This window comes from Diplotaxodon limnothrissa, linkage group LG23, assembly GCF_057381915.1.
Source record: "Diplotaxodon limnothrissa isolate DT_005_m linkage group LG23, D_limnothrissa_male_GT1.1, whole genome shotgun sequence".
NCBI classification, from domain to species: domain Eukaryota; kingdom Metazoa; phylum Chordata; class Actinopteri; order Cichliformes; family Cichlidae; genus Diplotaxodon; species Diplotaxodon limnothrissa.
The window spans coordinates 32,608,732-32,625,687 of record NC_140617.1 but is presented as its reverse complement, the minus strand read 5'-3'; the positions used below and the strand labels follow the sequence as shown (position 1 = coordinate 32,625,687).

At 40.7% G+C, this 16,956-nt stretch overlaps 1 protein-coding gene across 1 annotated transcript in view; it reads left to right on the top strand.

The window, feature by feature from the left end:
- LOC146608537 (voltage-gated inwardly rectifying potassium channel KCNH7-like) overlaps positions 1-16,956 on the top strand; it is a 73,831-nt gene that overhangs the window by 50,100 nt on the left and 6,775 nt on the right. Inside the window, exons 8-15 of the mRNA XM_085348746.1 lie at positions 517-942; positions 6,153-6,384; positions 6,480-6,647; positions 6,947-7,146; positions 9,129-9,381; positions 10,907-11,112; positions 11,651-11,735; positions 16,034-16,324. Coding sequence (XP_085204872.1) covers positions 517-942; positions 6,153-6,384; positions 6,480-6,647; positions 6,947-7,146; positions 9,129-9,381; positions 10,907-11,112; positions 11,651-11,735; positions 16,034-16,324 — 1,861 coding nt within the window. The remainder of the gene's footprint in view (positions 1-516; positions 943-6,152; positions 6,385-6,479; positions 6,648-6,946; positions 7,147-9,128; positions 9,382-10,906; positions 11,113-11,650; positions 11,736-16,033; positions 16,325-16,956) is intronic.

Genomic DNA, 16,956 nt, shown 5'->3' with positions numbered 1-16,956 from the left:
AGCAATGTAAGAGAGCAGACATGCAAACGCTTAGTGTAAATATTTTCAAATTTTCTTGTATTTAACTAAATTTCTCAAAAAACAGAGCATATTTAAGATTGTTAAGTGCATGCAGTTCTTAGATTTGTTGCACCTTCACAAAGTAGAGACTCAAAGTGGCAAATAATAAGTTCTGACTCTTAATCAAAAACAATGCTCATCCTGTATTTCCTGTGATGCAAATCTACTTACAGACTCTTTGAAATGTCCATGTAGTTAAAATTTTAATCCTTTCGCCTGACCCTTCACTCTGAAAATATTGCTGATGGTGTCGTAAAACAGAAATAGAAATTGAAAGCTTCTCCCAGGCACTGCAAAGGCAATCAGTGAAGTCCTCAATAAAAACAAATTTGCAAAGAATCTGCAAGAAAAAGCACCGTATTACACTTTTATTTCCCAAAATGTGTGTGTATTTGAACACAGATAGTGAATGTTAAAGGCAGTAAAATTTTAAAAGTTCTCTTTGTTTTTCACTAGGTTCTTTCTCTGGGTGCCGATGTGCTTCCTGAATACAAACTCCAGACACCACGGATGGATAAGTGGACCATTCTTCACTACAGTCCATTCAAAGCAGTTTGGGACTGGCTGATCCTGCTGCTGGTCATCTACACGGCCATTTTCACCCCCTACTCTGCTGCCTTCCTCCTCAATGACATTGAGGAGCAGAGGAGACGGGAGTGTGGTTATTCCTGCTCGCCCCTCAATGTGGTTGATCTGATAGTTGACATTATGTTTATAGTGGACATCCTTATAAATTTTAGGACGACTTACGTCAACACCAATGAGGAGGTGGTCAGCCACCCAGCCAAGATCGCCATCCACTACTTTAAAGGCTGGTTCCTCATAGACATGGTGGCTGCCATCCCTTTTGACTTGCTCATCTTTGGCTCAGGATCTGATGAGGTGAGGATTTATTTCGTTTATCAGTCAGTTATCAACCAGGCAGAGTTGGAGATGATGACAGTGATGACCGAGTATCTGACTGCCTTTACAAGAAAAGCACTTGAACTCACAGAATAAATCACAACTCACTCTAAAGGTCTTTTAGAACACGAGATAACATTGGTGGGTTCATCCAACCCTATTTGTGTCCTCTCCCAGTCTCCAACCAGGGATCTTTCACCTGTTAGGCAAATGTGTTAACCACTACACATTATGGTCACTAGTATCTCAGTTCATCTTGAGGTGAATGTCGTTCAGGTGATTGAGGTTATTACAGTTCAGCAGTAACAATAGTATGTATGGTCCTTCTTCTTCTTCTTCCCTTTAGGGGTCACCACAGCAGCTCACTGGCTTTCATCTTGCCCTATCCCTAGTATCCTCCTATTTCACACAACCCTCTGCATATCCTTCAATACGTCCATGAATCTGTCTCTCTGATTTCACTCATTTCTTACTTCTTCTACTGACTTTCATTCATCTTCTCTCCAGAGCATACCTTCCTGTTACGTTTCCTCTAGATCCACAAAGACAGTGCAGCTCCTTCTGATCTTCTCCATGCTTCTCCATCAATACTCTCAAAGCAATCATCATGCCTGTTGTGCCTAACCCTAACCCCATCTCAACATGAGCCCATACACATTACACATTGATCGTCGCCCCTCTTCTTAACCTAGCTTCTACAACTCATTCTCATTGCTTCATGACTCATCAGCGTTATCCATCTGTAGTTCTTACATCACCCTCATTCTTGTAAATCGGTAAAAGATTGTATTACATGCTCTAGTTAAACAGTTCGATGCCCCACAAGTATGTTATCTGGACTAGCTGCCTTTATGCTCTTTAACCTGCTCATTTCCTCCTGACTAATCCTCTGCACTTCCAGATTCACGAACTTTCCTCCATCTTCCTCTCCTACTCATTTGCATAATTCAGCAGCTTCTTAAAGTACTCCGTCCATCTCTCAATACACACTCTTCCAATTCAATTCAATTCAATTCAATTTATTTATACAGCTCCAAATCACAACAACAGTCGCCTCAAGGTGTTTTATATTGTAAAGTAGACCCTACCCTACATACTACAGAGAAAAACCCATCAATCATATGAACCCCCTATGAGCAAGCACTTTGGGGACAGTGGGAAGGAAAAACTCCCTTTTAACAGGAAGAAACCTCCAGCAGAACCAGGCTCAGGGAGGAACGGCCATTTGCCGGGGTTGGTTGGGGATAGAGAAGTCCAAAGGGATTTTTCTACTTAATATCCTCTCTGTCCTCTTAGATACAGATCAACTCTTTGTACAGTCACATTTAAATAAGTACAGAACACATTTAAATAAACTTAATCAGTAGATTAATGAGTGGGGGGGGGGTCATTTTTACCTGAAATAGCTTTGTGAAACCTAAATTGAAAAGAACTCTTTTTTTACACCATGAAGCTGCTGAGCATCAGTCCTGCCTTAGTTACCCCTGTGTCATCAGGCTACACTTTGGGCAGTCTTTTTTTTTGAGATGTTATCTTGAATGCTTAGACTCCCAAACCAATCTGACACTTCGTTTTCGCATCTGCTTCCCTCCGCTCTCTTTTCATCAGAGACAGACTCTACGGCCCCAGGCCATCCAAATCTTTAAAAAGGTCTGTGCCTGCCCAACAGCTCTGCTTGCAAGTCTGAGGGAGATGGCTTAGCAAACTCCCGCTGCTGAGAACGGGGAGCAGCAGAGGACATAATTACTAGCTTGAGAATATACAAAAAAAATCAGATTAAATGAAACATTTTTTAATTATTTGCACTCCAAAATAAAATTACATACATCAAGGTTCATTTAATATTTAATAGTAAGAAAACATTTTAAAGGAAATACAATATTCCAATCCTTTACTGCCCCAAACACATGCATTTCTCTTGTTTCTAGAGCGGGTCTGATTCCCAGCCCCTTCCTTGCATTTTCAAATCAATCCAGGAGCAAATCTGGCAATGCAGTCCATTGCAATGTGTGAAAATTCCAGGTTCCACGATACGCAAAGCAATACCTTCAAAAACACACATAAAATTAGGATATATCCAGGATTAAGGTGTGTATTAAGAGCAAGGTCCTGATCTGATGTCAGCCTACTGGTTTGCCAAGTCTTTATTTACCATTAGGTGTGTGTTTCTTTGAGGAAGTACATGGCTAGAGGCCACCAGTGAGTGGCGGGCAAGGAAAAAAGAGCAGACAGCTGAGCGACACCACAGCACAACATACGTCCTCATCATACAGCCAAATGACTTGTGCAGTGACAGGATGTGTTCTACTTACAATTTGCGTCCACAGCACACAGTGTCAGGATGAGGCAAAAAAAAAAAAATTGTATTTTTACCTCCTCCAATCAAGAGAAGCTGAAAATAACATATCCATGTACATTTTTAGCTCTGGTCTTTAAGGTGTGTTATTTTAGCTCACTGTGCAGAAACAGGAACTATTTTTAGCCCTAATTTCATGCACTTTTGTTGCCTGGAAACCACATCTGACAATGTGTTAAGAGTTTTGTTGGGTCTTTTCTGCTGATTTTATTGGGTGCATATTCCTGGGTGATATCCTGCTTTGATTGGACTTGGCTGCAGGCTGGCACACAAAAGAAAATGATGTGGCTTCGAATTTGCCTGCAGGACTTGTTTCAACTCCTCCATCATTTTCATATCAATGTCCTGTTGTGATAAGATCAGATAGTTTGCATGTTATGTCCACATTCACATGGATATAGTGCCCGCATTTGACACATTTGCAAACTATGGAGGATCCCTGAAAAAAGTGAACCTAAATCACAATTCAAATGTCATTCACCTGAAATTCTGGGCAGACCACTGTAAACCTGGAACAAAGCCAAAATGTCAGGGTGCGTGGGTGGTTACATACATCTCTTCCGTGCCTGGTAGTAAATTTACATAAACACTGTGCTTCCAGTGTGTCTAGCTACTTCATGACAGTTCCACAAAATTGATCATATTACTGTATCTGCCCTCCTGAAAGAGACATTTATGATTACAAATATTAAATTAACCCTTTAAGGTCAAGTGAACAACACAAGCAAATCCTCTTTTCTATAACAGATGTCCTGTGAATATTTTCATGCAAATCAAGTGAGGCGTGTGTAATGGATTGCTTCCCGGCTTCACATTCTGTCTCCATTCAGAGGGTAAATGTGCATTGTTTTCCCCTTGGTTAAAGCAGACTGTACAAAAATGCACTCCAACTCCATTATGCTGTAAAACCTGCAGCAACGGCTGTACTAAACAAAGAGAAAGGAGGCAGATTCGTTGTAACAGGCAGCCCCCTCAGTCTCGCTTGTGCACACAGGAAGGACAGACAGATTTGTACTTGAAATTTTTCTGCAACTGTTCACTCAGACAGTAGACACTATAGTTGTGGATAATATGTTCTCTTTATAGATCACATGAAGAAGGGAAACATTTGGGTGATTATTGGCTTGTTCTGTGCCGTGCAGAGCTCTTGTCGGATAGAAGGAATGTGACCACTTTGAAGACAGAAAGTTATATCACACCCTTGGTTGACTCTTGGGTTTTAAAAGTGGCCAGGGGAGCCTGCAAAGCTACAGTGGCAGATGACCAGAGGGATATTTGGATATTTTCTGGGTATTTTTCATATAGTTTGTTCCTAATGTTAGCTTTAGCTTCACTCTTAGCCCCAAATGCATTCAACTTACTTTAAGATTTTAATCAATTTTACACATCATACAGCATGCACTGTGTCATCTGTGCAGGTCACTCAGAGTCACTTGCATGCTGGATAATTTGAAGCCCATCTGTTTCTATACAAGATTCATTCACTGTTCACTGTGTTGTCACTGAAAGGGAACACTGCAATGACAGATGGCTGTGATTTAGGGGTGAGATTGGAAGAATGGAGGCTCTTTAATGGACCCATCAGAAGCAGCTACAGCACTCTTCCTCAGCATGATGTAGACGCACTCTTTCTCATCAGTCATTTGCTTTCAAAACAAAACAACAAACAACAAGCCCCCTTCTTACTTTTTAGTGCTTTGAATAATCAATGTCGTATTTGCTTTCACCTGCATAGGCAAGCACAGAAGTGACGAAGCACAGTTACTAAGGTTTGTGCTTCTTTAAGGATATTAAGATAATTGCCAGGTGTGATAGGGAGTGGTTGGACCTATTAGCATTTTCTTGTACTGTGTTTACAGATTGCTCCACACTAATAGCCGCTCCACTCTCACGTTACACACTCTGTATTCATTGTGTCAAAAATGGGGACACATTGGCACACTGGCTTTGAGACTTTGATGGAGGTTCCAAGCTGGTGATATTTTTTGTTTTTTTTAAGCTCATTTTGCCATCATCATATGCAGTTATCGAAAAGGTTTTTTTTTTCATCTGCCAACAGATGAATCACCAAAGCAACCTTCTCTCTTTCATACGCTTTTTTGGCATGCCAGTTAAGAAGCCAGATACTTACTGACATTTTATGATTTGTAGAGCTTGAGGCAGGGAAGTTGTGCTGACACCAAGGGATGCTGAGACCTTGAAAGATCTGTTTATACCAGCACGAATGATCTACTACTGTATGTTGCAAAAAGCTACACCATATGTTTTTGAGTCGGTAATCACTTATAAGCTTAACTAAACAGTGAGTGAACCTAATCACTGATGGACCGATAACCATTAGAGCCCAACTGATTTATTTGCAGACCGATATTATTAGCCATTATTAACTTTTCAAGACTTTCATTTATAACCCCTGATAAATAAAAAGAGATGAGAGAAACTCCTTTTAGCCATGTTTTGAGTGTTGTATAATTTATCAATTTGCAAGTTCCCTGTTCTCAACAGGTAACGCCATAGTTCCCTGTTTCCAACAGGGAACTGGTCCCTGTCGGAGATTAAATAAATAACTAAACATTACAAATCTTAGGAACTCTATTTGTGTTGCGTGAGCCTAAAAGAAAAAAAAATAGGAAGTTTTAAATAGTAGGATTTTTTTTGAAATCCCTGAATACCTACACATCCCCAGATTTATCACCCAGTAGAATAAGGACATGAGTAAACTACCATCACTCCCTGTATCACATATTTTAGCACATTGTACCATGTACATATCCAAACGTAGAGTATTTAAAACACATAGATTTAAGTGAGCGTGCACTTCTCTGTTTTCCAGACTACCACTCTGATCGGTCTGCTAAAGACGGCCCGTCTCCTACGGCTTGTACGAGTGGCCCGTAAGCTGGACCGTTACTCAGAGTATGGTGCTGCTGTCCTCATGCTGCTCATGTGCATCTTTGCCCTCATTGCACACTGGTTGGCCTGCATCTGGTACGCAATTGGAAATGTGGAGAAGCCTTACCTGGAGCATAAAATTGGCTGGCTGGACAACCTGGGGGTGTCAATAGGTAATGTCTGTTGATGATAGTTCCTTCCCTCAGTTCTCTATTTTAAAGCTGAATTTAAAAGTAGGATAGAAAAATGATTATGTTGCATTTTACAGGGAAAAAATACAACTACAGTGACCCAAGCTCAGGTCCTTCCATCAAAGATAAGTATGTCACAGCACTCTACTTCACCTTCAGCAGTCTGACCAGCGTGGGCTTTGGGAACGTTTCCCCCAACACCAACTCTGAGAAGATCTTTTCCATATGTGTTATGCTCATTGGATGTGAGTGATAACTGAATGACAGCACATACAGACAGTTAGGAAAGACATAAAGCCAAACACTGAAACTAGTACTGTTTTCATTTTACATGAAAGATCCAATGTATTTTTTAAATATAAATAAATGCACTGTTAAAACCTGCTGATATAGCATAATTGGAACATAAAGGATTCACAGTCCACATTCAGGACATCAGTTTGTGCATTTCTGGCAGTAGCAGCAACTCCCAAGGTAGGTGTTATGTATATGAAGAGATGAACCCATCTGTACTCAAAGGTCACCTCTATGGCTTCTCTCCCAGCTCTAATGTACGCCAGCATCTTTGGAAATGTGTCCGCCATCATCCAGAGGTTGTATTCAGGTACAGCCAGGTATCACCTCCAGATGCTGCGGGTCAAAGAATTCATCCGCTTCCACCAGATCCCAAACCCACTGAGGCAGAGGCTGGAGGAGTACTTCCAACACGCTTGGACGTACACTAACGGCATCGACATGAATATGGTACGAGAGGGATGGTGTTTGCACTGGTACGGAACTATAACAAAACTGGGATTGCTGTTGGGTTTTTCTCTCTGCTACTTCTTCTCCCCCTTTTTCAATTTCATTTCTGTGAGTTTGAAGTTTTGAACCCCATTTCTGCTCAGTTTCAACTATCTTGTTCTGAAAAACGCTCTTACCACATCAGTGTGAACCTATCTTGCTATGTCATTGGCATAGTGCAATGCTTTCATTATCCTGTGCAATGTTTAGCCTTAACCAAGTGAATGAAAGCCACTGTTACTGTGTGTGCATACAGTAACTCAGGCTTTTGTCATCATGAACTGTTCATGGTACTTATATAAGTTTGTTTTTTCCATGTCTGCCTCATGTCAAATGGAATGACCCCACCACTCTGGTAAGAGCAGGAGGTACATGTGCTAACACAATGTTTATACGGATGCTCCTCAGTCTTAGAGCTTCACCTAGCTGTGTCTGACATTAGTAGTGTAATGCTTTGTTAGTTTCTCCATGAGACCATCAAATACACCATGTCAAGGTTTTATTAGTGCCCCAGACATGCATGTAATTAATGGACGTGTTCTGTTCATCAGGGTGTTACACAATTTACTGTGCATATATGGACATATAGCTATTTTGTACACAACTGTGGTGAAACCATACCACATATATTTTATCGACTTGTGCATGCCTTTATTAAGGAACACACACGTAATTCTTCATGTTTCTCACAGGCCCCAGTAATCGTCTATCATTGGTAGACTTGCATGTGGCCTGTCTTGAAGTTCCTTTTGCATGAAATCTGTGTATTCAAACACAACCCCATGATATTCATCTGGTACCAGAGAGAGTGAGTGAATCATGCCTGTGAGAGTGGGCACAGCCTCGCTGGGCACTGCCAGGTTTCCCTCCCACTGTGGGAGGCTTGGCTGCACGCTCCGCGGCGGCACCTGCGCTTGCCAAATGTTGTTCAATCTTTCCTTTCCAAATGTACTAATCAGTTTTTGTTGCGAGCAACAAAAAGCATGTCAGAGCCAGAAATCCTGTTCAGGCAACATTTCTTTTGCTGTGCTTGTGTCATTGTCTAAATGACAAAAAGAAGAAATGTCTTTGTGATGTCCAGTGAACTCAAACCTCATTTTCAAGCCTTTCAGTCTATGAAAATGTACACTTATTAATAGTCAGTTCAAGTTGTACTGGGATTTTTAAGTTTTTTGTCAGTGGTCGCTGGGTTTTTTTTTTTTTTTTTTGGGGGGGGGGTTATGTCTTTAAACGGTAAGTGCAAAAATAAGTTTTAATTTTAGTTCAAAAATAATCGCCTCAGGTCACTTTTTACTGTAAGGTAAATACTGTACAATCGAGAGAAAAACCCCAACAGTGTTTTAACCAAACACCTGGTGACTGTGGAAAAGAAAAACTTCCTTTTAACAGAAGTTGAATGTGATGTCACTAGAAATGGTAATTGTAATGGTAAATGTGTAGGAATGCTTCACATTTTATCGGTTCAGTATTTTTTAAATGGTATTTGTTTTTTTTATCCTTTAACAACAAACAAAGGGTCAGAGTATTGGAAAAAAAAAATTATGAGCGTTACTGAGGTTAGAATTCTTAGAGGATTCTCATTATGTGAGTACATAAAGAAACAGACAGAAGACTCAAATGTCAAATCTGTGTTTTGACTTTGTGATTTCATTTATCTACAGCTTTACAGTCTCTAAATGTTCTGTTTACCTCTTATTTTAAGCTCCTCAGAGGCTCACTAAAACAGTAAAAAGACATTGCAGACTATTTCTACTGCAGGGTTTTGAGAAGAAGGAAAGAGCACAAGTGGCAACTGTATTAAATTTCTCTGGAAGTCAAGTCAATTCGACCTACTGCTTCACCCCAAACCCAAAGTCATAAAATATAAGAAAAAAGAACCATCACATCTTACATAATATACTACCTCAATACGTCTGACCATACACATGTGTGCTTTGACTCAGGTCCTGAAGGGTTTTCCAGAGTGCCTACAGGCGGATATCTGCCTCCACCTCAACAAGAATCTCCTCCAGGGCCGTAAAGCATTTCGCGGAGCCACCAAGGGCTGCCTTCGGGCCTTGGCCATGAGGTTTAAGACGACCCATGCGCCCCCTGGAGACACGCTAGTCCACAGTGGAGATGTACTTACAGCACTCTACTTTGTTTCCCGTGGCTCCATTGAAATCCTAAAGGATGACGTTGTGGTGGCCATCCTGGGTGGGCTGCATTACTCATCTAAAGATTTACGTTAGATATGAATTGCATTCACATTAACAAACATTAACTTTAAAAGCAGCATGCTTTAAGTTAGTGGTTTTTTCTCTTTTCCATCAACCACCTGCTGATTGTAGGTTTATATAGATGGATGTCAAACTTCTTGTCTTGTCTAAGTTTAACCAAAGAGCCAAAGTATAACATTTTGTTAATAATTGTTTTTGATTGGCTTTCAGCAACAGAAAAAACATTTTTTCTTCAAATCATACTCTCATGTCTGAGGGTTTGATGAATTCTAGTGCTGTTACAGCCAGCATGAGCTTTCACAGTGCAGAAAACCCGCTGACAACAATTCAGCATCCAAGTATGCAAACATCTAAATGTTCTTAATTAGTGAATAACAATTGAATCCAGCTGATGAGCCAGCTCAAAAACACTTTAAAAGGAACCTCAAAAGAGTATGACTGATAGTCCTGTCAGTCCAGTCTGGTCGGACTTGCCTGAGTACACCTCCATCAGTGTAGATGCAGGTGGGCCAGCTAAATGAAGATGGCTCAGTTGTGCTATAATAAGGCTGGGCTGGCAGCTGAGCTCCCTATCGGGTATGTTGTTTTAACTTCAAAGAAAATTCTGATTACTGCTCCCTCACAGGCATGCTCAAGATGAAGGGAGAGGACAGAACACAGTGGGGGGGGGGGGGGGGTACATATAGTGGGATGAGGGTAACAGAGAATATGTGTTAATGGAAAAAAAAGGGCACGATTTCTTTCATATAGAGACAAATGACAAAAGAAATGGGGAGGGATGAACGAGTGGGCAGGTTAGAGAGAAGAGAAGAGCAATAGAAAACAAAGAATGTGAAGTGACAGCGGAAGAAAAGAGAGTAGAGAAATTTTGTGTGGTTGTCAGCGTGGTGTGATGTAGTGCTTGATGACAGAAGCCGCATTCTGCTATCAACAGCTTCCAGATTTAATCACAGCAAATCTCATCTGGTCTCCCTGTTTTTCTCATCTCAGCTGTGGGCAGGTGTAGCCTGCTGAGCCTTTTATACGCTTGTTTTTCATTAAGGGCTCTTTTCACACAGCCAATAAGGTCTAGAGAAAGCACATGACACAATAGGGTTAGGATAAGCAAGGGCCATCACATGTAAGTCAGCACATTCTCTGCGAGGGAAGTAGATCAACACAAAAATAACACAAAATGTAAATAAAATCTCATAAATCCATATTTTAGTCAATATGAAACAAAGTTTTATCGTTATCATTTTAAGAAAAACAGGTGGAGGAACATTTTGCATCTAATTAGCTTAATTTGTAGCTCAGTAACATGTTTGGTTATAAGAAAAGCATCAGAGGGAGAGTTTCTTAGGCAGAGGTTCCCCAGTCTGCAAAACACTGCATCTACAAGTTATATATGCTATATGTTCTCCAGTAACTTTAATTTAATTTCTTCTGCCAAAAATAAATGTCCTTCATAAGCTGAAAGATGACACTTCCTGTGTCAACCTCCCCACTTGTTTCTTCTTTAGGCAAAAATGACATCTTCGGAGAAATGATACACCTGTACGCAAAGCCGGGGAAATCCTGCGCAGACGTGCGGGCGCTAAGTTATTGTGACCTGCAAACCATTCAGAGGGAGGACATTCTGGAGGTGCTGGACATGTATCCAGAATTCGCGGACCACTTCTTCACTAACCTGGAGCTCACGTTTGACCTCCGTGATGAAAATGCAAAGGTAACTTAAATAAGGCTGGCCCCACCGATTATAGCAATATAGGCTTTCATATTCAGTTCTATTTTAAAGAAATTTCTGTAATCGCTCATTTGCTGGAAGACAAGAATGAGAGAGTACTAATCGCTGGACAGAAGACATGATGTGGGAGGTTGTAATAACACGTTAAGTGAGAGAGCAGCATCGTGTGTGTGTGTGAATCCAAATGAGCTAGTTTTATCTTTTAAAAAGAGAGCTGGGAGTGCACTTTGTGTTGACCTTTGGTTATTTATTTAGAGAACTGGAAAGCAGAGAGGGACGCAGAGCAGAGGTGACACATGAGAAGAGCGTGCTAGGATTACAACAAAAACAGCAGAGACATGGTGTTCCAACAAGACAGGCAGGAGTTTATATTGCTTAGTTAAGGAAGCTTGTTGTTTTAATACCAACACAATTTTTGTGCTTCTAACATTTTTACTTCTAGAACAACAGAGGCGAGTGACACAGATATGGCACAGACTTTTACGCTGGTTCAGTCTGATCATACATCATCTCTTTATAGGTGACCTACTCACAAGAAACTGATTCTAACATGGATGACTCCAAGTGTCGAAAACGGGTCTCATACAGAAGGAAATCCTCCACAGGTCAGCGTGATGCACAAAAGCACTACTGTTGGTGGTTTTAAATGGGAAACCCTGTTTATTTTGCATCTGAATAACCAGCACACATGCTGTTTACTGTTTACTGTTACCATAGCAGTGCCATTTATTCAGCCAGCTAACACCTCAGCCCTACTGCACCCTCATTTAAATATTCCTCAGAAACATGCTGCCAAAACTGATACATACCATGGATATCTTGGCCTCCAGTAAGGTAAGTTATAAGGAGCAGTGCCTAAAAGTCGTTCCTGACCATGTAACAAGTCTCTAGTAACAACTTTAAAATGCAGAATATTGAAAAAATTAGAAATGGCTCTGCACAGAAAGTCCACATTAGCTAGTCTTCCTTTGCTTTTTGTAAAATCCAGAAAACCCATTTAAAATCCTCATAAAATCCATCTGATCTTTCAGGCCCTCTATCTTAAACACCTCATAGTACCATGTTATCCTTACGAGCACTCTTCAATACGCCTGCACGGCTTACTTGTGGTTCCCGCAGTTTCTAAAAGTAGAAGGGGAGGCAGAGCCTTCAACTATAAGGCGTTTCTCCTCTGTGGAAACGGCTTCCAGTTTGGGTTCAGGAGACAGACAGTGTCATAAAGCTTATAATTAGGATTGGATCAGGTGCCTGAACCATTTTTAGTTATTCAGGTTTTAGATGTGTCCTTGATCCAACACAGCTGACTTAAATGGCTAAATTACCTCCTCAACATATCTTGAAGTTCTCCAGAGGACTGGTTTAAATGATTCAGGTGTGTTGACCCAGGGTGAGATCTAAAACCTGCAGGACACTGGACCTGGAGGCCTGGGGTTCGACACCCCTGGGCTATAGGCTTGGACTTCCAGAAGATTGTTGTTGTTGGTGGTTGCTCTTTGTTCATCTTGTCTTTCTCCTTATGACTCACCTGGCCTCAGCAGGTGACAGCACCTACCTGAGCCTGGCTATGCTGGAAGTCTTCCTGTTAAAACAGAGTTTTCCTAATACTCCTGCCCTGTCCTTCCTCACCGGGGATTGTCAGATTAATGACAGAGTAATGTGAACATTCTCTCAGTTTTAATTTATTTACTTTCATTTGATCAACTTCTGAAAACTTAGTCATAAATTTTACATATAAAATTTGACAATCACTTTAAACTGTAAGTCTAAAGTCTGCAAATTCTTTTCACTGTTTTAGACACAGATCTGTTTGGACTTGTGTAAAAGAGAGACACACAGCATGTAAATCTGCCAAATCAAATATGGAACTACCTGCTGAGGTGACCCTTGTGAGTAAGGGAGCATCTGAAAGTAGCTTTTATTAATAATTAACAGTGAGCCTTTCATCCGAGCAACAGCAGCTGCAATTATGGATCTTATGACTAAATGACCAAAGTTTGGGTATTGAATTGTCAGCATAATTTGAGAGAAATGATCTCCAAAACCACTGTTACACTCTCTGTTTAGCCTTATTTCATGTTTTTTTTTTCTGTGACTGATGTTTCACATACCTGTACCTATCACAGAGACTCACATTCAAATGAAGTCATTTTCCTATACATGTACCTGTGCACAGAGCCTAGGTGGAGCTGAGTGTGAAGCCTTTCTCAGACCTATTTTTAGCACATCTATATTGTATCCAGAAAGATTCCAGCATTTTTTTTAAGTGGATTGAAACCACATTTGGACATTTCTAGAGAAGTGTGTCAGTGTGGATGCTAAAGTCAGTTTACAAAGCGTCTTTTGTCATGCAAAACACAGGACGCAAAGGACAAGGTACACATGCAGAGCTGCTTACTTATTACACTGTTACCATAGCAACTCATTCAGATAGCCGGGCGACATGTAGACACACGAATCCAATCTGATCACTTAACCAAATAACAGTATTGAAACTGGGCCTTAAAAGGAAGACAGCAGGCAAATCAGAGTTGCCTGATGTCTTAGCAAAGCATGTGACCTCCCTGTGTCAGGTCAGAAACTCATGAGGGCTAATGAGAATGAATTTTGGGTGATGTGTTTTTCAATGCTTTGGATGTGTTGAATGTCTTCAAGAATTCAACATTTAGTTATCACACGGTGGCCTTTTGGCACACCGTCCACTCTGTAGGAAGTCATGGTGACCTTAGCTGGGAATTCGGTTTTTCCTACAAACATTTTTGATTCTCAGGACAGTATTTTAAATAAACAGGTCTACGCAACGATGCCTCCAGGTGGTGTTTGAGTTACACTGAAGCCCACTGATGCTCCATTTAACTTGCCAAAGCTGCGCTTCCTCATTCCTAGCCCCTTCTCATGAATGTGTGCTGACTCAAGTGCAATGACAGCCTCAATGTTAATAAAAGGGGAGGTTTATAAAATAAAAAAAGCTTATTTCCAGAAAAGATACTTTAATAAAGAATGTTTTCTTACAGTTAGGCTGGGTTATATTAGGTTTCTTTGTGCAGTCATGCTCAATCATACAAACTGAAAGCAATTCTCTGAACCTTCCTATTTGCTGCGGCACTGTTAATGCATTGTGAAAGTGCTCGGCACTGACAAGCTGGACTTGTTTTGTACTTTTCTGAAGCTCACGCATGACAGAATTTAAAATACAGAGAAGTCTAAACAATTTCATTAAACTACATTAATTAATCCATCTTTTGTCACTGTCACTGGCAACAACATACAAAAAGAGAACCTCAACAATCTGACAGACCATTTTAACAGGAAGAGGCCTCTGGCTGAACCAGGCTCAGGGAGGTGCAGCCATATGTTGACTGGTTGGAGTGAGGGGGAAGAGATGAGTGGAAAGAAGAGCACAGAGAGGCTACAAACAACAAATGGGGAAAATGGGGGGAGGTGAGAATAGATAAGTGCTCAGTGCATCTCCCAGCAGAGCCTATAGTAGCATAACTTGTTTGGATATCCAGATCCAGACTTATATGGGCTCAAAATGTGGTCAAAAATATTTTGTACTTGTAAATCGGTTTTGTACTTGTAAATCAGGATTTATATGTGTAAAAAAATTTGTGTGTGTGTAAAAAAGATTTGTATGTGTAAAAAAGATTTGTGTGTGGACTTAGCCAAAAAAACCCTGCAAGTTACAAGTACGAATTTTGACCCTATTTTTCTTCCTTTCATCTGATTGGTCAATGTCATGTCAATCACAAATGTAACAATCCAATCAGAGAAGTCCCTATATTAAACACGTAGACCTGTGACACAAAAATCACCAAACTCAGACGACCACAGACTGTTTTCCTTCGTGGTGATGAAGGAAAACTCTGGGTTGGCATGTAAAAGGGCATTTATTCCCTTCAAAGACCTGCAGTTCAAAAAAAGCACCCCTCAGACAGCCAAACCCATCTGTTCTCTGATTGGATTGTTACATTTGTGATTGACATGACATTGACCAATCAGATGAAAGGAAGAAAAATAGGGTCAAAATTCATACTTGTAACTTGCAGGGTTTTTTTTGGCTAAGTCCACACACAAATCTTTTTTACACATACAAATCTTTTTTACACACACACAAATTTTTTTTACACATACAAATCCTGATTTACAAGTACAAAATCGATTTACAAGTACAAAATATTTATGACCTCATTTTGAGCCCATAGACTTACTCATAACCTGTAGGAAAAAGAAGAGCTTAAAGCTTAATATGAAAAGTAGGGAGCATGTCTGTCTCTTAAATCCAAACTGGGAGCTAGTTTCACAGAAAAGAGATCCAGTAGCTGAAGGCGCTGCCTCCTAGTCGACTGTAAAATAAAATACACAAACAAGTCTGCAGTATGAGAGTGAAGAGCTCTTCTGTCAACAGTTGATACTAAGAGATTTTAAAAATATAATGCTTCATCATCATTCAGTACTTCGTACGTGAAGTGGAATATCTTTAATTTAATCTAATTGGTCACCATGGTTACGAGTCCTCTGTCACTGGTGTCACCATCTCACAGTATAACACAAGTAGGGACAGAGAAAGTAGCTAATGGTCCATTTCACAGTCTAGCAGCTGGCATATCTTGCCTACATCCATCAGGTGTGAAGATTTAGACCTCACTTCAGTTTGGAATGAAAAGCTCATGTTCACTATTCATTACTGCTGAACAAGCTTGCCTTGTAAACACACATTTGGAACATATTATGATATAATGCACAACATTAACAGGCTAGATTGTGCTTTAACATTGTTTGTCCTCACTTTAATCCCAAAGCAAGACACGTGCTACTGTTGTCAGATAACAAAGGCAACCCCCACATCCCCAGAGGAAGTCAGTGTTCCCCCAGCAGGTTTCCTGACTGCACTTTGTGCCCGTAGGCTCCCACAACCAGGACAACAAGGAGACTGCGGTCACCTACTGCAACACAAAGCAGACGAGGCAGATCTATGCTTCCTCGGCAGCTGAGAAGAGGAGAGAGTCTGCTGAGGAGGGAGAGGATGATGAGGATGAGGAGGAAGAGGAAGGCAGGGAGGAGGAAGAGGAGCAGAGGCCCTTGTGTTCTGGTGTGCTGGGCTACCCGGTGGTAAGGGACCACGCCCTGGGCCTTGGGTTGAACAGTGCTTCCAGTACACAGGCTGGAGACAACGCACAGAACCAGGAATACAAAGGTGACAGAGATGTCAGATGTATTTGTTCCTACAAATGAAGAGGTTTTTTTTATCTCTCCATCAAGTAACAAGAGATTAGTCTTTATTTCTTTCCTGTCATTCAAATAAATGTTTTTTTCTAACAAAAACCAAGTGGATAAAACACTAAAGAAACATCTGGGAAATTACTGACATTGTTCAAATACACAGTTTCCTGTAAATCTGGGGTTTTTTTCCCTGTAAAGGTTGACACCAGAATAAGTAATTAACTTAGAAGTTCATTTTCAAGAATTCAAAAAACCCCAGTTAAAAAAGCCTGAGGGGAGGATTGTCACATCTATTAAAAATCCCAAAAAGGATTATGTGTCATGTTGAAACCTAAAACCAACTCAGTAATAAAATGTTAGAGGATTTTATCCAGCACTTGGCTCGGGACACCCCTTGTGACTGTAGGTTCGGGCCAAACTGAAGGATCTGTTGGAAACATGTTGTTAATGTGAATGTTGTTAATAGGACTGTACCGGCTGTAAACGCGCAGCAAACCGATACAGAATCCTCCTATGCATTCCGATGCAGATGCAGCTTCCACATAAACAGCTGCATCTGACTTCATTTGATCTGCACTCTCAGTAGTCAGCTGCAGTCACCTTAAA